The sequence below is a fragment of the Lissotriton vulgaris genome, unplaced genomic scaffold (genome assembly GCF_964263255.1).
Source record: "Lissotriton vulgaris unplaced genomic scaffold, aLisVul1.2 SCAFFOLD_1625, whole genome shotgun sequence".
Classification (NCBI taxonomy): Eukaryota; Metazoa; Chordata; class Amphibia; order Caudata; family Salamandridae; genus Lissotriton; species Lissotriton vulgaris.
Window position 1 is genome coordinate 98994 of NW_028249901.1, and position 27544 is coordinate 126537.

Below are 27544 nucleotides of genomic sequence, written 5' to 3' on the forward strand. Positions count from 1 at the left end.
TTTTTTCCCTCTTGTACGATTTATAAGTTATTACTTCCCCTCAAAAAAGGCCTAGAGCCCCCCATACTGCAAACAGGAAAACAGGGAAACCATATCCACATTATGTTTCAAAAACTCTTCTAATGCCAAGCACATATAGGCCACCCACTGCTCATTGACTGCGAGAGACTTAGCAAATGACCATCTATCCTCGGTTTGCGCTTGAGTTTGAATTTGAAATTGCATTGAAATTAGTGCTTGGTCAGAGTAGGGATTTTCAATGATCTCGGATTCGGTATTTAAAAGAGCATGGGACATAAGAAATAAATCAATTTGCGATGAAGAATGATATCTCTTTGAATTACATGTAAACAAAGTCTCATGAGGAAATTAGTCTCCAGCAATCCACTAGCCTAAAGTCCTGTATTAAATCCTGACAGACCCTGATCGTTTTAGATTTTGTCTGCATTTTCTGAGGTTGTAAGGAATCAATAGCTGGATCAATAACAAATTAAAATCTCCCTCGCTCACCATAGACCCTGTTTGGGCCGCAGCAAAATCATTTAAAGACTGTACCGTCTCAAGTGAGTCTTCAATAGAACCATTCAAACACACAAAATTAAATAGTTGATTAAAGATCCTCATTTGCATCCAGAGCCACCTAGCGCTATTGTCCCTTTGGACCATTTTAATATCGCCCTGCACTTTTTACTCACTAGTATGGCTACATCCCTAATAGCCTGCATTTGAGGAAGCATAACATTCATAGTGGACAAAGGCGGTAGTTTTGTCTCTTAATGACCCTTCCTTGTAGTGAGTCTCCTGGAGGAAAATTATATCGGCTTGTAAAGTCTTAAACCAAGCCAGCATTGAACACCGCTTCAGTCTATAATGGAAGCCATTTACATTACAGAAAATAACTTTTAGTGATCTAGCTGACATTTAAATACAAAATAAAGATTAAATAAATTATATGAATCTATTGCATTACTGCCAGTTCCGCTACATATTATTTCCCCCCCCCCCCCAGTCCCCGTGAACCCATCCCCCCTTACTCCCAACTACCCTCCATGAACCCTTATCTCCCCCAACCATGGACCCCCTTGATGTCGGAGCCTCCCCTGTCTGGGAGTCCCTGGGGGATCCCCCTCTACCAAGGTTAACCCTACCGCCCTCCCTCCTACCCTATGTGCCCCCTTCCCAACCCCCCTTACATTGGGTTGCTGTGACATGGCACCCAAAGTGGTGAGCCAGTGAAAAGAGAGAAAAAACGAAAGAAATTAGAGAAAAAAAAAAAAAAAAGATAAACTAGGCTCATCGCAATCAGCTGTTCATTTTCAATCTATGACTCATTTATCCCACCCACCCGCCGGGTGTTGTAGGGGGTGGAGAAACTCTTGCGCCGCTCCAACTGCCTGAAAAATATGAGCTCTTCCCTTATGAAGGCCCTTCAATTTAGATTGTTGAACTATCGCAACTGGGGCCCCTACTTGTTGAAAACAATTCAGCATGACAGGGCAGACATGTCTGAATTTTTTTTTTAAAGAAGAGTTATCACTTGGCGCATGTTTACGATTGTACATGTGCAAGCTCTCCTTTATATGAAATGATATTTTTATCTTTAATATAACTTTTGTACAAATCATTACTTGTTTATTAATTGCACTAATATGATGTACCTGTTGTTTTAATTTATGATGATTTTTATGTATACTGTACTTTTATGGATGTTTTTACTCCGAATAAAGATCATTTGACTTGACTTGAGTTATCACTTGTCTGATAACCTTTGGCAAGGATTGCACATGCTATAATTTTTTCCTTAGCTTGAAAATCCCTAAAGTTCACAATAATCGTTCTCGGATATTTGGCATTTTGGATAAATGCAAGCGCACTATTATTAAAAATAAATCAAACCGTAGAACCTGCCTTCTTCTTCCGGGTCAGCCTCATCTCTCTGTCCATCTTTGAGGCTGGAGACCGGACTGTGCATCTCTTCTTCCAGACTCTCCAGTCTTTGCAGGTCTTCAGCTAGACTTTCTTTGAGGTCTTTGTTGTCTTTTATAAAGGTCTTCACCTTCTCTATGCTGATGAGATCCTAGAAGGAAACCACAGAATAAAAACTACAATTACCACTGGGACCGACAGACTCTGGGATTGGTTTATTATTTTTTCTTACTCAAATGAAAAGGAATAATTGCAGATCTGAAATATCGTGTTTTAATGTCCAGTGCACAAAAATGACAAGCATGCATTTCCGTCATATTCTTTTACTGGAGAGTTACTATGAACAAACCATAAAACGTTTAATCATGAGAAGAATGACATGTTATATTTTGCCTTTTTAGGGTGTCCCGGCGTGTGTGCAGAATGACGCCTGAATAGTCCTTGTTGCTGGTCAACAGTTGGGTCAACAAGGTGAAAGTCGGAACAGCCAACCTTCAGACAACTGGAAAGAAAGAACCAGAATGGAGGGAGAGGAAAGTTCTGGAATGCAGGCAACAAGCCGATGGAGGGCTACCAACAGTTAGTCCACGTCTCAGGGAAATTCCTGCGATCAAGTCCTAGACTTAGAACAACATATCAGAGTCCAGTCTATACTTATTTCCTACAGAAGTTTCTAAAGACTTTCATCTTCACCCATCACCCACTCACCCTTACTCCAAACACTCCATCCCTTGGCAAATGAATTGTGCCTAGAGGCAATTCAGCGTATACTGTGCATCTTACAAATAATATCACTTCACATGGGCCTATGGCATTGTTGGAGGCTCTTAGAACATAATATAGCTCCTCTTCATTCCTTCCTTAATCATCCTGTAGCCCTGCATATTTAAGGGAAAGGCAAATCTGAAAGTTCTCTTAAATTCATTCAGAAATGCAAGAACACAAATGCAGATTACAAACAATGGGCCCTAGTCACAAACTTTACTGAGTACCTAAGTTTATGTTAGGGGCACAATCTTCAGACTTAGGGGGTCATTAGGATTGCGGTTTTTCCGCATCCTCGGGGCCGGCGGAAGCCACCGCCGGCCCCGAGGATGCGGAAAAACCGCAGCGGACTGACCAAGGACCCACCGCCACATTAGGATGGCTGGTGGGTCCTGGTTTCCGTACGCAGCTTTTCCGCCGCGGCTGGCTTACAACCGCGGCGGAAAAGCTCTGATATGGTGACGGTGTCTCTCAGACACCGTCCGCCATAACAGGATGGGATTTTAAAAGTGCTTTTCCGCGGCGGGTTTTCCGCCGTGGAAAAGCATACGGATCTTCACCTAGGGGGCCCGTTGCGGGCCCCCTAGGTGAAGAAGGGGTGGGGGGTGCACATGGGGGGTACCTATGGTACCCCCCTGCATTTGCATGCAGAAAGCGGCAGGCACCGCGCGGTGCCTGCCTCTTTCTGCATGCAAATGCAATGCGTGCATTTTTAACATTGCCGCGGGTGCAGCTTGAAAAATAGAGGATGTGACCGCCAGGGTGGCGGTCACATCCTAATCGCACAGGAGGGGACTCCGCAGCCCATGCGGACGTCCCCTCCTCCTCAATGATCGCGGACGGACGCAAGTCCGTCCGCGATCATAATCGGCCCCATAATTTCTAGTCTAGATCCTGATTAATAAAATCAAGATATGTAGCTACTTATGAATGAAATTAAATGAAAAGGCATTCATAGAGCGCATGGCTACCCGGGAGTGTCCCTGCGCTAAGAAACAACACAGAGGAGAACGAAGCTAAGGAAACAGAAGAGTCTTGAGTTATTTGTGGAAGGTCAGGTGATTAGTAATCGTGCGCAGGTGGAGTGGCAAGGAATTCCAAAGCTTGGCGACATTGTAGGAGAAAGGCCGTCCGCCACTTCTGGCCTTCTTTATTCTGGGGACCTCAGCCAGACGCAATTCGTCTGACAGAAGTTTTCTATTAGCTTTGTAGGGGTGGATCACTGCTAAATTAATAGAAGGGCTTATCCCTTACAATGTCTGATGAGCAATACACAGGGTCTTGAATCTAATGCGTTCATTCACAGGGAGCCAGTGGAGGGAGCGAATTGACGGTTTAGCAGATTGTCTATTAGATGATCCTGTCAAGAGACTGGCTGCGCTATTCTGGACTAGCTGGAGTTTGGAAATGACTGAGGCGGGGGGACCCAGGTATAGTGCATTCCCGTAATCCAGCCTAGAGAGTATAAGGGATTGTATCAATACCTTTTTTGCTAGAGGGGGGAGAAGAGGGAGAATTTTTCAGGCCATTCTAAGTAAGCCAAAGCAAGTCGCTGCTGTCTTCCTGGTCTGTGTCCTGAAATTCAGGTCCTGATCCAGCCAAATGCCCAGGCTCTTGATCTCAGATTTTGGGGCGGGGTGGGGGACTCCTACCTGTGGGCCACATCAGGCTATGGATGAAGGTGAGGGGTTACCCAGCACCATGATCTCCGTCTTTTTCCACCATTAAGTTTGAGCTGGGATGTGTCCATCCATTTTGAAATGTTTTCTAGGCAGGTATGGAGATTGTTGGTTTTTTGGTCTGCCTGGTTGAGTGCGACCACCAATTGCGTATCATTCGCATAGGTCACTATGCGGATTCCTGAGGGGGCTACAGTGGCTGCCAGAGGGGCCATATATACGTTAAAAAGGGTAGGGCTAAGCGAGGAACCTCGCTTGTTAAGGGGGTGCGTTCGGATAGGACATTCTCCTCAAAAACCTGAAAGGTTCGTCCCTCTAGGAAAGAGTGCAGCCATTGAAGTACAGTGCCTGTGACTCCTATATTCCTCAGACGGGCAATTAGGGTCTTATGGTTCACCGTATCGAACGCTGCGCTTAGGTCCAGGAGAATGATAGCTGTGGAGCCTCCTGAGTCAAGGATTTTTCTGCTTTCCTCTACCACTGCCAGCAAAGGCTGTTTCGGTACTCTGACTGGGTTGAAACCCTGTTTGGGAGGATTGGAGCAGATTGTGGGTTTCGAGGAATCCCAAGAGGATTTGATTAACATACTTTTCTGCCACTTTACTCATTCCTGGCAGAAGAGATATTGGGCGGTAGTTGCCCAATTCTGCTGAGTCTAGGTTTCTTAAGTAGGGCCTTGACCATGGCCCTTTTCCAACTAGTGGGGACCATTCCTGTAGCTAATGATATGTTAATCAGATTCATTATGTTAGGGACTAAGGTTGCGGCTGCTTGTTTCATAATATTATGGGGCGCTGGGTCTGTTGGAGATCTGCTCTTGACGGAGGACAGCAAGGTGAGCAAAGCTTCCGGGGACAACGTGGGGAAGGTCTCTAGGATTTGCTTTGTGTTTCGTGGGTCTGGGTTTACCTGCGTTACCAATTCTTCATTCCTATATGTTCGGGATTCAAGAATTAATTTTACCTTGGTGTTAAAAAAGCTGGCTAGTTTGTTGCACCGTTGGCTGGAGTGGTCAGGCGCAATGCGAGGGGCGTGTGTTTTCAGTAATTTTTTAATAATGATGAAAGTTTCTCTGGGCGAGTTGGAGGCTGATAGGATCTTGTCCTCATAACAAGAGGCTTGAGCTTTTTTAGTTTCTGCCTTATATGTACGGATAGCAGCTCAGTATTCTGATTTTTTTGAGGGGAGGAATTCTTTCCTCCATTGCCTTTCCTTAATCTTACATTGCTGTTTAAGTGCACGCAGATTGAGGGAAAACCAGGGTGAGTTGTGGGGACCGTCAGACTTTCTTATTCTGGTCTTAGGGAGGACCGAGTCGAGTGATTGTTCTATCCAGTTTGCGAAGTCTTCGTTGGCTATAGCTGGGCAAGGGTTGGGTATGGGTTTAGTTCTTTCTAGTTCTTGGATCGATTTCTCTAAGGGGAGTTTGGACCAGAGGCGGCCTACGGTCCAAGTAGGTTGAGAGGGGATTTTAAGTGTTGAGGGGACCAGTAAAAGGAGACCAAGAAGTGGTCTGACCATGGGAGGGGGTGGGGTCGGATCCTTGGAGGTCCTCTAGTCTCGAGAACACCTTATCTAAGAGGTGGCCTTTCACATGGGTGGCTTGTATGTTTTTTTGCGTCAATTGAAGCGCTAGGAGGTTCCTTGTCAACTCATTTGCATTAGTAGCTTGAAAGTCTTCAAAGTGGAGATTAAAGTCTCCGAGGAGAGTGAAGTTGGGCGCTGAGCTCGCTAAATTGACTACTGCCTCCAGTAGTGATTGATTAAAGGATCCTATCGCTCCAGGGGGGTGATAGATAAGGACGCCTGTAAATGATAAGAGGGGCGAGAGTTCTAGATTAAAGTGTACATTCTAGCAGTCTGCGACTGGATTCCCTAGCAGACGGCAGGTGAATAGATCCTTATGGATAATGGCAATCCCACCCGTTCTGCCTGATGTCCGATCAGCCCTCTGCATTACAAAGCCTTGGGGAAGAGCTTGAATGATGTCAGGTTCGGAGCAGGTGTTAAGCCATGTTTCTGTGAGAAACAGCACATCTGGGTCTGAATCTTTGAGGAGCATCCAGATATCCGTTGTGTGTTTAGGGAGAGAAGAATTCTGAATTACTTGGGGAGAATGGAGGGCTGCGAGCTAATAGGTGTAAATTTGTGTCGGCAGTGTGAGCAGCGTTCGGGAAAGTTTTTCGGTGAGATGGAATGGATACATGAAGTTCCAGGGGATATGCTAAACTGTTTCAGCTGGGAGGTGGAATACTGGTACTGATTGAGAGAAAAAAATGCAGGGTTTCTGGCCCCTGGACCCGGTCGGGCACGGCCGGGCGCAGACGAGCTTGCCTTAGTCACGCCTTCGGCGCATCCGCTGCGCGGTCGCGTCATTACATGCATTTGTAGCGGAGGAAGGAGACGCCTGGGCCCAGCAACTAGACTGGGGACCTGGCGCTCAATGCGGAAGTAAATGTTCCCCCTATGAGCCCCAGAGCATTTAACACAGCTCTGCCCCCACAAAGAGAAACACAGTAATACACATTTCACTACAGGTAAAAGTGGATTAAAAGTTTTAGAAGTCGTTTTTTTTTTCTTCAAACAAGCAATCAATTTGACCAGGAGACTCACTCTGTATGTTCGAGTGATCCACCTCCGGTCCGTATTAGCCTAAGATTGTTCGCATCTTCACGCGCTTTTGTAGCGGAGGAAGGAGACGCCTGGGCCCAGCAACTAGACTGCTGACCTGGCGCTCAATGCCAGAAGATGAAATGTATGACTCAGGGAATTTTCCACAGATGTGAGTTGAAGGTTGGGAGTGGGAACATGGGTGTTACTAGAGGACGGGAAGGATGTGAACATTTATAAAGTCATCAATTTGTGGACATTCACTACCTTCCTAAAGGTTTTTCTATCTTGTTGGCACACATACCTTTCGTCCCACAAAATACAGGAGTAAGAATGCGAATGGAGTTAAAAAGCCCCCCAAATGCCACCATATTTCAGGGATACAAGGAAAATGAGTCCTCCACCAAGAAAACGTTCCTGATAAAGTAAAAAAGGTTTGTTGTGATGATAAACATTTCTGCTTCAGGATAATCCTAAAGTGTAAGTGTAGGCCAGCTGGAGAATGCTTGGAAATCTATAAAGTGTGTGAATTTCCAAAAGTACTCGCAAGAATTTCTTTGAATCCCTACTAATTGAAAATTTGCACAGATACTAAGCTCACATTTTTGATCGTAGATTTACACCTTTTAAAATGATGTTTGTGAATTGCTCCCTATGAAATGTTGGGGAATTTTGACCTGATTAACTTTGAGAAATATTAATGGAACCCTAGAAAACCCTGAAAAGGGCATATAAACGCATAGTTTACTCTGAGTTTACTACGCTCAGGGTAGCATTTTTGCTATTTCAGTATGCTGCAGTGCAATCCCCAAACTAGGAAAGGAGCGGTCTACTACCCTTCTTATTATGGTTTAATCTGGTAGATGTAATCTATCTACAATTATAAGAAAACAGGAGACAAAGGAATATGTTTTCCACTTGATGACAGTGAAAAGACTTGTTCTGTGGTATCATTCTCTTAAGACCTGGATGATCAACACTAGTGGCATTATAACTTTACACAATGAGCTCCTGACTATTACCATCAAACTGTAAACATATCGAAATTGGTAATGCTCATTAAGTTGAACAGAGCAACTTTCTACAAGAGGTCAATAGCGATGTCACAGATAAGCACATTATCCCAAGATGGAATGCCACCTGGGGTTATTGTGCTGTGCATTACTTCCAGGGAAAGTCATTTACCCTAAAGGAGATGAGCGAGTGGCAGATGGTTTCCGCCTACCTCAGTCACGGCAGCCCACAGGTAACAGAGAGAGATACTGTAGCACCACCATCCACAGTCCCCTAGGTGGCCTGTGACTCAGAGTAGATAGCACGATTCTCTGCTTGTTTAGCGTTGGCAAAGCCACTGCCAGCAAAAAGGCCTCTTCTCTACTCTCTCACAAACAGCAGAATATGAATTTTGGAAAGAGAGGGCCAGCTAAGGGAGGGTAGCATGATAGCTATTGATCTTTCTTAATTGAATCCTTCAGACATTCCACTGTTAAAGGCCTAGGATGAAATGTGCTTTAAGATTTCTTTACTTGTTTGACAACACCAAATGTTCCACTTGTTATCTTAGTATGCACACATTCCTCTGCTTGTCTGCATAATATTTCATTTTATACTTCATTAACTTACCTCTCTTTACAATTCCTTTATGACTTTCTGGGGCTTTTACACCTACTTAAAGGACACTTTCCTGTCGACTCATATTGAGTATTCCTATAATCCCATACTCCTAGACTACCATATTACTTGACACAGAACATCATTCACAGTTACTTTAGCCAACTTCACTCTTTGCCTTGTCCTTTTAGGAGTAGCCATCAGCCTTTCTACCATTCCATTTGTTTGTGGCCATATCCATGTTCTTCTCCCGTGAATTAATCCCACACAATTTAGAAACTTTTAGAACTCATACCCCTTACAAGGTTGGCCATGGTCTATTTAGGTCATAGTCTGCCAGACAACATGGCTGTCTGGTTGCGAAACGCTTGTTGGGAATATGTGGATAGCGGACCTGGAAAGCAACTCTGCCTGTTGAATTCCATTGGCTTTGTGTTTTGACACTCTTATTTTCTTGCTTTCTATTAAATGATTTTATTTGCTTCAGACCATCCATCTAGTCTTTGCCCCTCCGGTTGAGGACAGCCTGCTTACCATCTCTCTGACTGACACCTTTAATTCTTCCATAAGTATCTGCTTTTCAGGAACTATTATTGTCACTTTCTAAAAGCAATCAATGAGAGTGGGAACGTTTACCCCGTCCTCTTTCTCCCACCACATTTCTTTCCATACGATTATAGTAAATGTAATTTTCCACAACTTTGTTGCTTGAGCCGCTCTTACATAGACATTCACTTTTATACAATTTTGCCCTTCGAGGCGCTCTCCTGTGTGCTTCCACTTCATGTTGTGCTCTCTCTTGTTTGTTTGCTTCCACCACCCCCCTTGTTGCTCTATCTCCATTTGATTCTCTCACTGAGCCTTCTGCTTTGCTGAACCCCACTCATGTCCTCCAGGCACCCCTGTCTTTTTTCCACCTGACCTTAGTGTTGTTCCCCCGGTAGTTTCCCTGCTATCTATGATTCCGCCATCTGTGTTGAGTCCACCCTCCTGAGTTACTTTTTTTTTACTGATTGAACTCTGATTGGTAAACAAAAAGATAAAAAAGCTTGAGTCATTTTGTAGACACAGGCATGTTTGGTGCTTCTGCCTTCAAAATGACACTGTCCGCAACACAGGCTTTTTACCTTATTTATTAACTATGCTGTGCAGCATGGCTAAAACCAATGGCAAAACCAATAGGTCCCAAAGGGAAGACATATGGTCTTGCCAGAAGAGGAAGTACACCAGATGCTGAGGATACTTGTTTTAGTAATGAAAATTGTGAATACATTGCTGGTTTCCCTGGAAATCACTTTCTTGCTGTACATTGACATTCATGCCAAGATTGTACATTTTGTTCAGCTTGCCTATCTTGTCTTATATGCCCCTATCACATAAAAATGTCTTTGTTGCAGTCTCTCTTCAATGGCTCTCATGTACAACTTCAATCACATGTCTTTGTCAAGTGCATGGAATTACTAACTTTGTTCCTCTTAATACCTTAAGTGCTGCCGTCGGCCAACGGTCGTCGTGAGCACTACCTCCCCAGTGCTGCGCACGACCGTTGGCCGACGGGCCAGCATTCGTTCGTCGAACGTTCAGCACTGGGCGCTGAACGTTCGACGCTCTTAAGGTGTTAATATGATACCAGATGATGCAATAGTTCTTCTTGTATACTTTTGAAAATAAGAATGCCTTTCATTCTGGCACAGAGCGTGAAAAATATTTTATCATTTACATATCTCTACCTGTTCATAGTAATTATCTTTTTCAATTTTAAAATTGTGCGATACGCCATCAATGTTTCTTTTAGATCCTTCTCTGAAACTCTCTCTGTAACTGCAGTCTTAAACAAAAAGAATGTGAATTCCTCAGGACTGGACCTTTGAATTTGTTTTTGATTTTGCTCTTTGATGACAGGATGTTTAGATAAACAATCCACTGGATTATATTTCTTTCCCAGTTTATGAAAATTTTAAAATCATAATCGATCAACCTCATTTTGCATCTTTCTATATGTGATGGTATCTTTGCTTTTAGATTACCAAAAAATGTTTAATGCTTATTGATGAGTGACTATTACAAATAGTTTCCCATATCCAAAAGTAAGATAAAGTTCACATGCTTAAACCACTTAACTTTCTTTTTCAGTTTCTGAATATTTATTTTCCACATCAGACAGACTTCACTAGCATGAGGGATTAGATTCCTGGGTGTTTCTCTTCCTGGTTTATGTTGCGAAATTATTACACCCAAACCCATTAGAACATTGAAATAATGCATTTTGAATTGGTTGAAAACATGAATAATTGACGCACACACATCTACTTCCCAATTCTCAAAGGAGTGTTGAAAGAAAATACCTATTTGGTTTCTATTCCAAATTCATATGATGAAATTGGTCAAAACAGCATACAAATATTCTCAAAGCACAGAAGTGATCGATCTACAGAACATGATCCTGAAGTTACAACTTCAAAATGGGGCACATAGATATGATCTATCCCAAATTCTCTGATAGATATGCCCAATAGACTGAAGCAACAGAAATCAGGTAGCGATTTAATGGACACCCTCAAAAATAAAAACAAAACCTATAGATTAACAGACATATGTTGGAAGTGTTATAAAGACAATGAACAATTTTTTAAACGTTTCTTAGATGCCCCAAAACTGAACTCTTTTAGAACAAAGTCAATAACAAACTATTATTAATACTTGGTGAACCAATAACCATAGGGATAAAACGAATTCCTTTCAAGTATATTCCTAAACTTCACACTAGGAAATAAAGTAATCCTGCACAAATGCAGACTACTGTGTAAACTTAAGAATTTAGGCAAAGGAGTAACCTAAACTAGCCAATATGGAAAAAATATATTTTACAGTAAGCAACAAGCTTAACTTTTTAATACTATTTGAAGAAAATATTTATATTTCCTTGAACAGTATCTGTCAAAGGTCAAAAATTGAACAAATAGGTAAGATAAAACAGAGGAGAGAAGATATTTGACCTTTATTTACGCTGGGGTCTGAAGAGCGTTTACACTATATCCCTCTGTTTTATATGTATATATAGTTCTGCTTGTTACTTGTTAATGTTGTGTTATTAGAAAACTCAATACAAAGCTATAATTAAAAAAGGGAATGGGTGGGGGGAAAGTCATCACCATTTCCCACTTGCAGGAGCAATATGAAATGGCACCCACTGAGTTGTTTCGCTACATTCAATCAATCAAGCATTTGTAAAGCGCGCTACTCACCCGTGAGGGTCTCAAGGCGCTGAGGGGAGGCAGCTACTGGTCGAACGGACAGGTCTTGAAGAGTATCCTGAAGGTCAGCAGGTCCTAGGTCTGCTGCAGGTGGGCGGGGAGGGTCCAGGTCTTTGCGGCAAGGTGGGAGAAGGATCTTCCGCCTGCGGTCGTTCGGCGGAAGCGTGGGGCGAGGTCGGCGGAGCGAAGCTGGCCGTTTGTGTTGTGGAAGGACAGTTGTTCGTTGGGGTATGCTGGTCCGACATTGTGGAGTGCTTTGTGAGCGTGGGTGAGGAGTTTGAAGGTGATCATCTTGTTGACTGGGAGCCAGTGCAGATCGCTAAGGTGGGTGGTGACGTGGCTGTGGCTAAGGAGTCCGAGGATGAGGCGTGCGGAGGCATTTTGTATGCGTTGGGGTCTCTTCTGGAGTGTAGCCTTGGTTCCTGCGTAGAGGGCATTGCCGTAGTCCAGCCTGCTTCCGACGAGTGCTTGGGTGACCGTTCTCCTTGTTTCGGTGAGGATCCATCTGTAGATCTTGTGGAGCATGCGGAGGGTGTTGAAGGAGGAGGAGACAGTGTTGACTTGCTGGGTCATAGAGACGTTGAGTCCAGGATGAACCCCAGATTGCTTGCGTGGTTAGTGTGTGCCGGAGCAGCTCCCAGCTTGGTCGGCCACCAGGAGTCATCCCATACGGAGAGGGTGGAGCAGAGGATGAGGACCTCCGTCTTGTCAGAGTTCAGTTTAAGGCGGCTGGTCTTCATCCAATCTTTGATGGCCTTCATTCCCTCATGGACGTTGGACTTGGCGGTGTTCAGGTCCTTGGTGAGGGAAAGGATCAGCTGGGTGTTGTGGGCGTACGAGACAATGTTGAGGTAGTGTGCTCTGACGATGTTGGCAGTGGTGTCATGTAGATGTTGAAGAGTGTCGGGCTGAGGGATGATCCTTGGGGTACGCCGCAGGTGATCGTGGTGGCTTCAGATCGGTACGGGGGGGAGGCAGACTTTCTGGGTCTGCCGGTGAGGAAGGAGGTGATCCAATCCAGGGTTTTGCCTCGGACCCCTGCAGGGTGTGGTGGCAGACGGTGTCGAAGATGGCCGAGAGGTCCAGGAGGATGAGGGTTGCGGTGTCCCCCTTGTCCAGTATGGACCTGATGTCGTCCGTGGCGGCGAGGAGGGCGGTTTTGGTGCTGTGGTTGCAGCGGAATCCAGATTGGGAGGAGTCCAGGACATTGTTCTCCTCCAGGAAGTGGGTCAGTTGTCTGTTGGCGGTCTTCTCAATGACTTTTGCCGGGAACGGGAGAAGGGTCGGACGTTCTTGAGGTCCTTTGGCTTTGCCTTGGGCTTCTTTAGGAGGGCGTTAATCTTGGCGTGTTTTCAGATCTCAGGGAAGGTGACGGCGTTGAAGGAGCTGTTGATTATCTTTCGGAGTTGAAGTGCGATGATGGAGCTTGCCTTGTTGAAGATGTGGTGGGGGCAGGGGTCAGATGGTGCACAGGAGTGGATGGTGTTCATGATTTTGATGGTGTCTTCGTCGGTGACGTTGTTCCAGGAGAGCAGAAGGTCGGTGTGTTTGGTGGGTGTTGTGTCAGGGGGTCCGCGTCTATTGTCGGTGTCTGGGTGTCGAAGCTGTTGTGCATGTCTGCAATCTTGCAGTGGAAGAAGGTAGCCAGGGAGTCGCAGAGTTCTTGTGACGGCGGTACGTCATTGGAGCTGGGGGTTGCGAGTTCTTTCAGGATGTTGAAGAGCTCTTTTCTGTTGTGTGCGTTGTTGTCGATGTGTTCCTTGAAGGGGGATCTTTTGGTGGATCGGATGAGATGGTGGTGTTTGTGTCTAGCGTTCGTGAAAGCTGCGTGGTTGTCTCGTGTCTATTCATTGCGCCATTGCCTCTCAAATCTGCTGGTGCGCTTGGAGTTCTGAAGGTCGGCGTTGAACCAGATGGCTCTTGTGTCAGTGTGCCTGTTGGGGGGTTTCCTGATTGGGGCAAGGGTGTTGGCGCAGTCGTTGATCCATTTTCTGAGGTTGTGGGCTGCTGCGTCGGTCTCGGTGGGCTTGGGTGGAGGGTCTCGAGCGAGTGTGGTGATGAGTTGGTCTTCGGTTACTTTCTTCCAGTTGCAGTATGGGGTCCATTGCGGATGGTTGTGCGCCTTTCTTGAAGGAGAGGGGGACGCAGTGGTGGTCGGTCCTGTGGAGTTCGGTGGTGTGGCTGACTGTGACGTGGTAGCTGGCGGAGAAAAAGGGGTAGAGCGTGTGTCCGGCAGACTAGGTGGGTGTTGTGGCGAGTATTTTGAATCCGAGGTTGTCGATCAGTGTTGTGGAGTTGTTGTTGTTGGCGTTCTCGAGGTGGAAATTCAGATCTCAGAGGAGGATATAGTCTGTGTAGGCGAGGGCGCGCGTGCTGATGAGGTCGGCAATAGATTCACTTAACTGTGGTCTGTAGATGAGGGTTTCTCCGAGGGTGGTGTTGTAATCGATGTGGATCTGGAAGTGTAGGTGTTCGGCCATGCTGAGGGTGTCTTTGGTGTTGGTTGAGATTGTGATGGTGTTCCTGCGGATGATGGCGATGCCTCCTCCTGGTTTGTTGTTGTTCCGGTCCCTGCGTGTGACCTTGTAGCCGTCCGGGATGGCTATGGCTATGTCCGGCACCGAGGAGGTGTTCATACAGGTCTCCGTCAGGAAGGCTACATTTGGGTCGGAGGAGTCGAGCAGGTCCCAGAGTTCGACGGCGTGCTTGTGGACTGAGCGGGTGTTGAGTAGTATGCATCTGAGTTGGTTATTGCCTTCAGTGTTGGGGTGGGCTGGACGTGCTGGTGTGCGCCCACTGGTGTAACTGCAGTTTCGGCAGGTGAAAGGTCCGTGGGTGAGCTTCGGGGTGGCCTGGTAGCAGTTGGGATTTCGGCTGCTGTTGAGTGCGTGGAGGGTGTTGGCGTTGTAGCGGCGTCTGGTCCAGTGGAGGTTGCGGGGCCAGGGTGTCTGGCGCGGTCCAGGCGCGGACGGCCGCAGACGGGCTTGCCTTAGGCGCGCCTTTGGCGATGTGCACATCCGCTGCACGGCTGCGTATCGGTTAGCATTTGTAGGGGAGGGGGGAGGGACGAGGAGGTGGGAGCGGGGCGGAAGGGGAGGGGTCAGCGCCGGAGGAGAAACAGAGGTGAACAGGAAGCAACGAGGGGCCCAAGAGGAAAATAAAATCACAGTAACAGAGGAAAAGTTAAACAACAGAAGCAGTCCTAGGCAATGATCTAACTCACAAAAACACTACAAGGCACATTTTACCGTTAACCGAAATATGGCAAAAAGAGGGTCAGGGGGGACTCGAATCCTGCAACAGGGAGCTTGCTGGATGCCAGGCGGCGCAGAGCACTGCAGAGCTGCCAGGGAGGATGAGCGAGGTCCTGGGACGAGGTCCTGGGGTGAGGCTTGAGGACTACATTCAGATCAAACGCGCTGGAAGCGGCCATACCACTGAACACGATCCTTCCTGAGGCCTCTCCATTAGAAGACCGACTCCTAACAGATTACATGGGAAAAAAGCGATCTCCCTCACATTCCGGAAGATTGTCAATCATCAGCTAGACCCTATGCAAAAGCTGCGGGTCAAATTTCAGGCTGAAATAGGAGAATTAGACAACACAGACCGGCAGGAGGCGACAGAATCCCCTAGGGTGGTGGCGGTGCCCTCTAGATTACGCCTAATACAACTTAAAGTACTTCACAGGACTTATTTCACTAGAGTGAAATTATGCAAGATAGGAAACACCACTGATCAGTCCTGCCATGTGGGGGAGTGGGCACTTTCTACCACACACTTTGGGAATGCCCTGCAATCAAACTGTATTGGCCTGCAGTGATGAACACCATTACTGAGGTTAGCGCCATTTCCGTTCCGCCCGGCCCTAAACGATGCCTCCTGAACATTTGAGAGCCAACAGACCTGAATCACACAGCACGAGCTTGGGCTACACTAGGGATGATGATAGCAAAATGAAATGTGACCAAACATTGGGGGGCGGCTGTCGCCCCAATTCTCGAAGACTGGGGTAAAGATATGGATGCGACTATGGTGACGGCAAAAAACATGTATATCCACAGAGGGTGACCTACAAAATGGGAGAGAATGTGGGGTAAATGGAACACCTTTGGAGGAGGTATTTGTACCCCTCCGACTAAAGGTTAGAGCTCAGATGGTGAGGAAGAATAAAAATACTATTTATTCATTGTAAATCTACAATGTATGTCTGATGTAAGATGTAGCTATGCTAATGTTAAATGTGATGGAAACGTATCATAGGAACGAGTCATGCTGCACATGTCAATATTGCAAGTCTTTAATAAAATGTTACAACAACAAAAGGGAATGGGTGCCTGCGGCTGGAGGGAAAGGAGGCAAAAGGCATTTTGTTTTATACTTCAGTGACACAATTCCCCCTGCACAGCTGATCCATGGTATTAACTTATGGTTCTCATGAGCTGTCATACACAATATAAAATCATAGAATGGGTATGTGTCAATAATGGGGATGTTTCTACCTCTCGGTTCCAACTAATATCACAGACACCTCAAGCTTTTCTTTCAATGTTGATTACATGGAACCCCTCGGTGGAAGGCACAACTAGACATCTGTAACTGTTTATGTTTGGTTACCTCTGCGGGACCCCACACTCCAGGTTTCCATCTACCTAGCCTTGTACAGCGGTGCTGAGAAGAATGGCACAAAGGTACACATACAAAAACACAAACACAGTATTTTCTGCTGCCAAAGTTTCCCCCGCACTCTGGCTTGGTCTTATAAGGACCAGTAAAGGAGCTTGGCATCTGTCACCAAGCAACCAAATGCAAAGTAGTCTTTTACCAAGACCATAACATACAAAGGAAAACATGGAATTTTACTAATTTCCACAAAGGATATGAAAACTGAATATGTAACATTTCAATCTGAATACTATGCCAGTCGCATAGAGTTGCAGGTTTTCTTAGTACATTTGCACCTTGTATAATGAAAATTATAAAGTGTGTAAGTATTATAAATCACTTTCCCAAGGTACCTTGTCTGAAATCATGTCCTGTTCCTCGGCTAGATCATACATTTCCTGAAGTTTCTCCCTTAATAATTCCATTTCTACTTCTTCCATGGAGATGCCACAGACGGCCTGCAGCCCATCCACATCATCGCCCCCGGGGATCTGTACAGCCCAGTCTGAAGACAAAACCTGTTTGATATTTGATAACAAGGAACACTCACAACAATCAATTATAAATAGAAACAAGACAAATTATGCTGAAAGTCAATGGGCTATTCAAAGGAAAATGTAGAAAGATATCCCAAATTTTACAGGTAAGTAACGAGACAAAGTAATGAACAATGTATACCTACCAAATCATTCTATTTGTACGTCTAACTGTTTGCCCGACCTTAACATAGCCTGCTAACCCTCCCACTACATTTCGAGCCAGTTTCATATTTATTTTTCATTGTCTTGACTCAGTTGTGTGCACTTAATGTATTTGCATACATCTAAAAATGCTTCATGGACACAATCCGTAAGAAATTACAGATGTTTTATAAGAATTAGGCAGACACACTACAGAAGAAGGGTCATCAAGTATACCAAACAACAGCACGTATCAGGATCAGGACTGTTGTTTTATTTTTATTTTTGGTACAGAACAAACCAGGCCCTCAGGGTTACCAGGAGTGCCTATAAGGAGGATGGTGGATACTAAAGACAGAGAACACAGTGGTTCCTTCCTACTTAAAAATCTAAATTAAAATAAGCAGTCTGAAGTTGCTGTTGTTCAAGAGCTGCTGTGTTCCCAAAAAACCTAAGAAGGGTTAAATGGTAAAAAAAAATAATCTAAGGATGTGGAAGGTCCTTTGATTGTGACTCCCTCTCAGCTCAAAAAGACCTCACGGAATATGAAAGCTATACAAAACTCACACAACAATGTAATACCAGCTGAAATTGAAGAAAGATCCCAAGCAAACATGGGAAAGCGACAGGCTACATCAATTTGCTTATCCCGATTAAGTGAGGTGCCTATAAGATGAAAAAATATTTTACCCAACTTTTTTTTTTGTAAAATTTTTATTTTGTAGTATGCAAGGTGAAACGGAAAGGGGGGAAGGGTATAGAGCAAGAGGAGCAAAGGAGAAGGAAAGAAGAACAGGCGACATGCCGCCACAAACCCCACACAGGGGGAGCAATGATTGGGGAGAGGAAACGTCCGCAAAGCAAGGCCAGCTGAACTCCAAAGTCCACATCATGACGCCAGGGACCGGGCAAGCAACAGAGGCACGGGTAGGAGGCCTACCCATCATAGCGTCCACATTAAGCCAGGCGTACCAACAATAGAGGTAGTGTCCCTGGAGAGGGGGAGCAGCTCCAGCCCTAAGCAAGATGTAATGTTCATCCCAAGAGTAAAGTAAGTCGCAAAAAAAGAGAACGTCCCCAACTACCCTCCCACCCTCATCCCACCCCAACATTCACCTCCCCCCAGTGGTGGCGACACCAAACACACAATCCATCACAGTTACTCCCACAATCAGATCTGGAAAAGATGAAGGGATCGCAGTGCTGACGGACACACTGCCGAAGGAAGGCCCCGGGACAGAAATCGTACAAGTGGGCCCCAGTTGTGCATAAAGTTCTTAAAGTTACCCAGAAAAATGTCAGAGAGACGTTCCATGCTCAACAAGCGCCACAAACGGGCGTGCCACAAGGAGACTGCAGGGGCAGACGGAGCCTTCCAGGCGGCTGCCAAGGTCATCTTAGCCGCACCCAAACACAACCACATGATACGCTTATCCGCCCTAGTTTGATGCTCGAGCAGAGGGTCCCTAAGGCCTAAAAGGACAAAAGCCATGGAGTCTGGGATTGGGTAACCCAAGATATCCCTCATGTGCGAGAGAATCTCGGCCCAGAATGGCTTGATGGAGGGGCAGTCCCACCAGATATGGCTAAAATCCCCTAACATTCCACAGCCCCTCCAGCACCTATCTGAAGCAGTCGGAAATATGCGTCGCAATTTAGAGGGATACAGGTACCAATCAAAGATGAGTTTCATATGGGCCTCCCTGAGATCAGTGGAGTGGTTATGCGCCGACACGTCCCGCCACAGGCCCCGCCATTCACAAGCTGAGATGTCCCTTCCCAACGTAGACTCCCAATGGTCCTGGTACCGCGGTCTCGGAGATATAGTAGTGTCCAATAGCAGCTTATATATGAAAGAGATCGCCCCCTTCATGGTGGAGGTGCGAAGAAGGAAAGATTCGAAAGTCGTCAGGGGCCTGGTGGCGGCATCCACCACTGAGGGCGACGTCGCCCAGTGGAGGAGCTGGAGATGTCTAAATCGCTCCGTTGGCAGCACCCCGTAATCCCTCATACAGTTGTGGAAAGTGAGGGGCTCAGTACCATGAAATAAATGGGTGAGGGCTCTACAGCCGCCCTCCCTCCAAGCCTCAAAAGGACCCTCCGTCAAGGCCGGGGGGAAGGCCGGGTTAAAATGAATCGGGGTGAACGGGGACGGAAATGTGGTCCAGCGGTCATCGCCACTCACCGCGTCCCACACCTTCAATACCGTGCTCGTGGGGGTGCTAATGTATGCGTTCCTGGGCCGGTCCATCTTAGGCTTCCATGCCAGATCCCATATGGAGCGGCCCGCCACACTCCGATCCATATGGAGCCAATGTTTTTCCGAGCGTTGTTGGGACCACTCCACCAGAACTCTCAGTTGAGCCACTTTGTAGTACAATTGCATGTCCGGGAAACCCACCCCCCCATCTAAGCGTGGGCGCCGAAGAACCGCAAATGGAAGCCGGGCCCGGCCACCCTGCCACACATATTTCAGCATCACGGTCTTCAATCGGCGGAAATAGTCCAGCCCCACCGGAATCGGCAAAGCCTGAAAGAGGTACAAGAGTTTGGGGAGAAGAACCATTTTGAGGGCGTGAATCCTGCCAAGCCAGGAGATGAATTTGGGCTTCCACCGTTCCAGTTCAGCCCGGATTGAGGACAATATCGGCGGAAAATTAGCCTGAAACAGGGCTCCCACGGTGGAAGTCAGTCGCACCCCCAAATAAAGCAGGGACGTGGACGCCCAAGCAAGCGTAGTAAGCATCCGGGTCTGTTGCACGTCTCCTGGGGACAGGGTCAGATTCAAGATATAGGACTTATCAAAGTTAACCTTAAAGCCTGCCACAGCCTCGTAGGCGGAGAGGACTGAGAGGACATGGGGTAGGGACTGAGCAGGGTCGCGTATGGACAGGAGGACGTCGTCGGCAAAGAGCGAGATCTTATGTTGTTCACCTGTAAAGGGAAGCCCCAAGATCCGCTCATTTTCCCGTACCGCCAATGCCAAGGGTTCGATGCTGAGGGCGAAAAGGAGGGGCGAGAGGGGACATCCCTGGCGCGTCCCCCTGGAATGGCTAAAACTCTCGGATCTGTGGCCGTTGACCAGAACCCGGGAGGTAGGACCTCGATAATTGGCCTCGATCATGCGAATGAAACCGGGCGAGAATCCGAAGGCCTCCAGCGTCCGGTGCAGGAACCCCCAATCCACGCGACCGAAGGCCTTCTCCGCATCCAGCCCTACCAGCACCGCAGGTATGCGGAACCGTTCCGCCTTTTCTATGAGATGTACCACGCGGCGCAGATTGTCATGAGTCTGCCGACCTTTGATGAAACCAGATTGGTCAGGATGGATCAAGGCCGGCATGAGGTCCTGCAGTCTGCCCGCCAAGATGGAGGAATACAGTTTAGCGTCCAGGTTGAGGAGCGCTATCGGGCGATAAGACGTACAGGAGGAAGGGTCCTTCCCCGGTTTGGGGATTATGGTGATCAGCGCTTCGGCCATGGAGTCCGTAGTCCTACCGTCGGTCGCCATAGCATTGAAGAGGGAGACCAAGTAGTCACAAATCTCCGAGGCGAACGTCTTATAGAAGAGGGCCGTGTAGCCGTCAGGCCCAGGCGCCTTATGCAGCTTCAGGGCCTTGATAGCGTCCAGGACTTCCTCCCGAGTGATGGGGGAGGACAACAAATTGTTCCATTCATTGGAGACCTTCGGGAGAGGGAGCCCCTCCAGGAATCTGGACTGAGCCTCCGGGTCGAGAGCATCACTCGAGTAGAGTGCTGCGTAGAAGCGCCCAAAGATGGCCGCCTTGTCCGCATCCTTATGCTGAACCAAGCCCGTGCGATCACGCACCCCTCCAATGTATTCCCGCTCGCGCTTGTCACGGAGGTGCCGGGCAAGATGGCGCCCAATCTTGTTGCCCTGGGAGTAAGAGGTACGCCGCAGGCGCAGAAGAGTGAACTCCGCCCTGTTATTATAATGGGCACTCAGCTTCCCGCGCACCGCCGTTAGGGGCCGTAAAGTCACCCTGGAGGGGTTCGCTTTGTGGGCCTGCTCCAGAGTGGCAAGTTCCGCTTCAAGAGCCTCCCTCTCCTCGCGTCGCAGTTTGTTCAGGCGCGCATTGAGAGCGAGGCAAGTGCCCCTTAAGGAGGCCTTGCACGCATCCCAGGTGTTGTACACCGAGGTGTCCGAAGGAGGATTGAGAAGAAAGAAATCGCCGATTGCCTTACGTAAGGCCTTACAGGACAGGTCATCCCTCGCCAGGGCTGCTGGGAAGTACCATTTGCGCCAACCGTCCCCCCCAGGGGCCCAGTGTAGTCCCAGAACCACCAGGCTATAGTCGGATAAAGAAAGTGGAAAGATATTAGCTAGTTGTACATCACCCCGGAGAGCTTGGCCCACCAAGACATAATCAATGCGAGAGTACGAGCGGTGAACATTAGAGAAAAAAGTGTAGTCCCTAGCCTGTGCATGGACAAAGCGCCAACCATCCACCAATCCCATATCACCCAACTGACGCTTAGTTTCCTCCGAAAAGACTCCAGTGACCGCCCTTCGTGCTCCAGAAGCGTCCAGGTCACTGTCCCATACCATATTAAAGTCACCCAGCAAGATCAAGTGTCCCTCCACAAAATTCCCCACCTTATCAAGCAAGCCTTGCAAAAAGCCATTTTGACCCGTATTCGGGGCATACATTACAACAAAGGTACAGAGGTGGCCATGTAACCCCCCCTTCACCATCAGCCAGCGACCCTCCTTATCAACATTCATTGCAAGGGGCTGAAAATGCAGGGAAGCTCGGAATAGAAGGGCCACTCCCCTATGTTTCGTGGCCGCAGACGCCCTGTAGATAAGAGGAAACTGCCTGTGGCGGAGCCGCAGTTCATCTTTCCTAGCCAGATGGGTCTCCTGAAGGGCAACCACGTCTAAGTGGTGGTCCACAATATACTTCCATAACTTCTGCCTCTTCTGCGGGGAGTTGAGGCCCTTCACATTCCATGTACCTATGCTAATAGTCATAACGGGAGACTAGAAAGCCACGCCATGCATACGTCCGAACAGCCACACAGCCCAGTCAGAACCTCGCGGTCAAAGGCCCAAAGAGGCACCAGGGCCCAAGGACCCCTCAAACAGAGCATTTCAGGAAGCGTGGGAATAAACAGGGTTGTAATCACATACACCACACCGCTAACACACCAGGTCGCCACCACCACCCCCCCAAGCCCCAGCCCCAACCAAAACTGTACTGCCACTACAAGCGCTTGCCAAGCACCCACTGGCCCACCCCCCCCAAACAACCCAAAAACCAAAAAAACAGAGCACAAGGCCCGCAACCTGAAGATTACAGTCAGCAGTTCCAATGGGCCACAGGTCACACGGTCCGCATCAGACTGGTATCGGGACGGGGGCACCAGATCAAGGGCCCCCAGGGCCAAGGCCCGGGGTGTCTTCTCCAAAAGTACCATAGTACCCCAGGGCCGTCGAAGTAGAGGCGCTCCGGCGCCCAACCTTGAAAGAAATCAGGGGTCAAGCCGCTCCAGAGGAGTGCTGAGAGTCTGCAAGAGTGGCCGAGGCCACCGACGCCACTGCTGATCCTCTCTCCTGCAGGCGAGCGGAGTGGTCCGGTCGCAGCCGCTCCGGGGAGGCCCCAACTCTGTGCCATGACGAGGAGCGATGGCGGCGCCGTGAAGGCGAGGATCGTGCTGCCTGTGAGGGTGGCTCTTCCTCCAGTCCCAACAGCTCCCTCGCGGACTTCAAGGAGCGGATTTGCACCAGCCGGTTCTGCCACCGGAAGATGATTCGGAAAGGGTGACCCCAAGAGTAAGAGATGCCCTGTTCCCTCAGATAGGCAGTCACCGGCCGGAACTCCCTCCGTTTCTGAAGGGTAGACGCCGCCAAGTCCTGGAACAACTGTGGCCGATGGTCTCGAAAGGTCAAGGAGGAGAGGGCCCTGGCATTCCGGAGGATGCGTTCCTTGATCTGAAAGTCATGAACACAAGCCAGGATATCTGGAGGAGGGCCCCCTCGCCTGGGCAGGCCCACTCGATGCACCCTGTCCAGTTTAATCTCTAGAACGTCCTCCTCATCAAGCACCTGGAGGAAGAGGGCCTGTACGTAGCCCCTCAAATCACCAGCCTCACCGTCCCAGGGGACCGCTCTGATCCGGATGTTGTTTCTCCTGGAGCGGTTCTCCAGGTCCTCGGCGTAGGCTTGCAAATTCAAGTTCTGGTCCGTAAGGCGAAGAACATCTTGCTGCAGCTGGTGGACGTCATTCGCCATACTTAGGTCATGGTCTTCCAGTACGGCCACTCGCTCACCAATGCCGTCCACGTCCCTCCGGACTTCACGGAGGTCCGAAGCTAGTTGGGCTCGCAGGTCGGAGATGTCCTCCTTGATCGAGGCAAAGAGCTCCGACATGAAGGCCTTAGTGGCCGGCGCCTCTTCATCCGATTGTCTCGCCGAGCCACTCGCCCCTGGGGAGTTGGGCGGTTGCGATGCCTTGGAGGTCCCCTCCTTCACCGTCCTTCCTTTGCGGGGCAAGGTCGACATGGCGGCGGGGTAGCGGCACAAGGCCGTCCGAGCTGCAGGGAAGAGCACCTGCACACAGCAATGGACGCTCGAGAAAGGTTCCCCAGCCGAGGAGCCAGGGAGTGGCAGCAAAGTCGACGGACCGGACTCGCAGGGCCAGGCCGTAATCAGTCACTCGGCACAGTGCACAACTGAGCCCTCCGTCTCCCGGTCGCTCGGGCCCGGTGGATGGGCCGTGCGACAGCCAAGTTGCACCAAGTAGTCGGCCGTTGAGCCTCCCAGCCGACCAAAGCAAGAGGTGAACCTCCAAACCAACGTTCCGTTGCAGCGAAGGGGGCCTGAAAGCCGAGAAGGCAGAGGGCGTCCGCTGCTCCGTGAAGCCCCGCCCAGCCGCCGCCGGTCCACTGCGCTCCAAGGCGGGCTCGTCTGTACGCAAGGGCGGTGCTCAGTAGGCCCGTTGCTGTAGAGCTCTGAATGGCGCCGGACGACCACTCCGGAGGGCGCCGATAGCACCAGACCACTCCGCCCAGCACCACGGACTGCTGTTGTCGTTCGGGAGCGGATCGAGGCCCCGTAGGCGATGCTGTACAATGCTTAGCAGGTCGGGCGCCGGAGCGACTCAAAAGCACGTCTTACTCCGACGCCATCTTGGCCACCTTTACCCAACTTTTACGCATGTTGCTCTAAAAATGCATTACTTTTCTGCAAATCTCTGAAAGTTTTCTTGAGAAAGCTTGACAGATTGTGTGCATCGAATCTTTCATGGGTTACCCATCAGTATACATGTTTAAGTCAATTTATGTGAAACTTGGGTTGCAAAATTCACCATTTGGCCCCATTTGTTCATGTTTTTCCAGAGGGAATCCTACCTCCTGAGCCCTCATCGTGCAAGTCAAGCTTGCTCACTTCACCTTTTTGCTATGTGTAATTTAGGGTGGGTATTTACACTCCACCACTTACAGGGTTCACCAGTCGCTACTGGACACACTTTAGCTACAATTGCAATAAGTAAACAATGCTCACCTCTGGAAAAGGAGGTATAACGTTTTGAATGCTTGAACAAAAAGTTTTCAAGTATGTGTAAGCTCTCCATTTCTAACTACTTGAGTCATAAAGTCCTAAATGTATTCTGGAGAATACGTTCAAGGGGGAACCCTGTGGTGAAGGGGGGACTCCTATGTTCAGGCCAACTACCCCTAAACCCAAGGTCTTAGTGAATCTTTAAGAAACTTTGCACCAGTCAAACTGTAAGGGTCACTCAGCACATTTTGAGGGGGGGGGGCTGTCATTGGGAGTTCCCCCACCTCTTGTACCTTATTTACAGGCAGTCGCTAATGGTAGGTTGATATACACTTAAACGAAGCACTGTTCAATATTCTTCCCCCTAAAGCCTTAAAATTGTATGAGGAAAATCATTTAGGAAGCAGTTGCCACCCAGCTACAGGAGGACATCAGCAAGAATAATTTTCTACAGGACTACCAATCAGGCTTCAGATAACACAGTGGCACTTAGACAGCCCACTTCAAGCAGCTGAAATGCCCTGAAAATACGCATGGGATTTTTCAGGCTCTCTTCATAAATGGTTCAATTCGTACCTCACCTACCAGGGTCAGCTCAAACAAATAGGTTCTACAAAATCACAGGCACACTCCATCTACTGCAGAGTACACCAGACCAGAACAGATCTTTTTTTAATCACACTTAGCTATAATGTTACTTTAGCCTTTCGTTTTTTTGAGTGAAACTCTAGGGTTATTTTAAAGTAAAGTAACATTTTATTACCATACATAAAGACAACTCCCTGCTGCGCTTGGCTTTTGGCCGTGCGCAGCAAGGGGTTGGCCGCATGGCCTTATGTTTTTTAAAGGGTAGGGATCCACATGCCGTCTCCCCAAGCTTTCTTAGGCCATGGCGTCCTCATTCCCAGGTCCTAATTTTCTTTTTAATAACATGGGGAAGGGCAGCATGGCCCCCCTCCCCAAGCCTAATTAGACCCTGGGGACCTGTGGTAGCAGATATCCTAAGTGGAATGTTAGCATGTCATACAGAATGTGCATATATGACATGGACTGTTGGAAGTGGTAGAAGCTGGGAGACTATGCCAGGAGGAAGTTGGATGGGACCTGCTTGCTACTAATAAAGCGAAAAAGGGGAACAAGGGAGACCCTACTCACAACGGAACCAGGGTATAGTGTTTATCCAGAAAAACAATGGTTCCTGTGGCATATCACTAAATGAATCTACAATAAATTGGGCACTTAATGCCTATCTAAGCATTAAGTGCCCAATTTATTGTAGATTCATTTAGTGATATGCCACAGGAACCATTGTTTTGCTACTAATAAAGGACCGAATTTGCTATTAACTTGAAGCTGGTTATACGAGTGATTCTTAAATTACCACACTGGAGACGGGACGGAAATGAAAGGAAAGAAGATCTCAACACATTCATCCTGTGGGAAGAAACAGATTCATTTTACCCTTAACATTGTTGGAGAACCTAGGTGACATCAAGTTGACTTTAAAATGTGTTTTTGTTGGAGTCGTCTGCAAATGGTTTGCATAGTATTAATTGTGCTGTGAAAAGAAACTTACAGCCTGATTCATGAAGCAAAATTGCGCTCGCAATAGCTGCGAAAATGCTATCGCGGGCGCAATTTCCCTAATCGGTATTCACCACGAAAATAGCGAATTCGCTAACACAGAATTGCGAAATCGCTAAAAGAATCGCAGAATCCCGGCAGTAGACCATTTGCGAATCGGAAATAGCGAGAAAGCACGGATTCTGCGAAAAAAATAGCGAAATCGCAATATCCTCGCAATCGGGATTCATGAAAAATCTCAATTTGCGAAAAAAACCAAAATCGCAGTTTGCGAGGCGCAATTTAAGGACAACCCAAAGAAGGTGGTAACCATCAAACCCATAGTAAAAGAAAATTTGAAAAACCGTTGGCCAATCAGCAACTGGGGCTGGCCTGACCAAACACACTTAAGGAGAAGCAGCATCAGCATAAGGAGTGTCACAATGCCAGGAATGTACATGGTGGTCAGGTGGCGAAGGCTACAGCGAGCAGCACGGAGGAGACGCAGAATCCAGGCCAGGATATTCCGCCAGCGGGTCACCCTGCTGGGCCAAACCTGAGAGCAAATATATGCAAAGTACCGCCTGAATGGGGCAATGATCATCAAGCTAATTCAGGATCTTGACCCCTGATGCAGCACCCAACAAGGCGGACTAATGCCGTGCCAACACATGTCCAGGTATTGTGTAGCCTGCACCTCCTGGCCTCCGGGAGCTTCCAGGGGATAGTTGTGGCTGCTGGGGGGATATCCCAGCCCACCATGTCCCGCTGCCTAGGGAGTTTCCTTGACGCAATGCTGACCCAGCTACACCACCACATCAAATTTCCAACAAGCCAACAGGATTTGGATGAGACCAAGCTTCAATTCTACAATGTCGCCCATTTCCCACACGTGATAGGATGCATTGACTGTACCCACATCCACATCTGCCCACCAGCTGCAACGGAGTACATGTACCGCAATCGCAAGTCCTACCACTCCCTCAACATCCAGATGGTCTGCAATGCTAAGACATACATCACGGACATAGTGGCACAGTACCCGGGGAGTACACATAACTCATTCATATTCCGGCACAGCGGCCTCCACACACGACTGGCCAGGGGAGACTTCGGTGAAGGACACCTACTTGGTAAGTACACCTTGCCCACAATGTCACACTGCGATGAAGTAGCTGCGCTGCACAGGCACTCACCCTCTGCTCCTCTCATTCAGGTGACAGTGGCTACGCCCTGCGTGAATACCTCCTCACCCCATACCTCAAC

General features: G+C 48.1%; 1 protein-coding gene across 1 annotated transcript in view; it reads right to left on the reverse strand.

The window, feature by feature from the left end:
- CUNHXorf38 (chromosome unknown CXorf38 homolog) overlaps positions 1-27544 on the reverse strand; it is a 156973-nt gene that overhangs the window by 28197 nt on the left and 101232 nt on the right. Inside the window, exons 5-6 of the mRNA XM_086950436.1 lie at positions 16864-17028; positions 1909-2077 (exon numbers count right to left, since the gene is read on the reverse strand). Of these exons, the coding sequence (XP_086806562.1) occupies positions 1909-2077; positions 16864-17028 (334 nt within the window). The remainder of the gene's footprint in view (positions 1-1908; positions 2078-16863; positions 17029-27544) is intronic.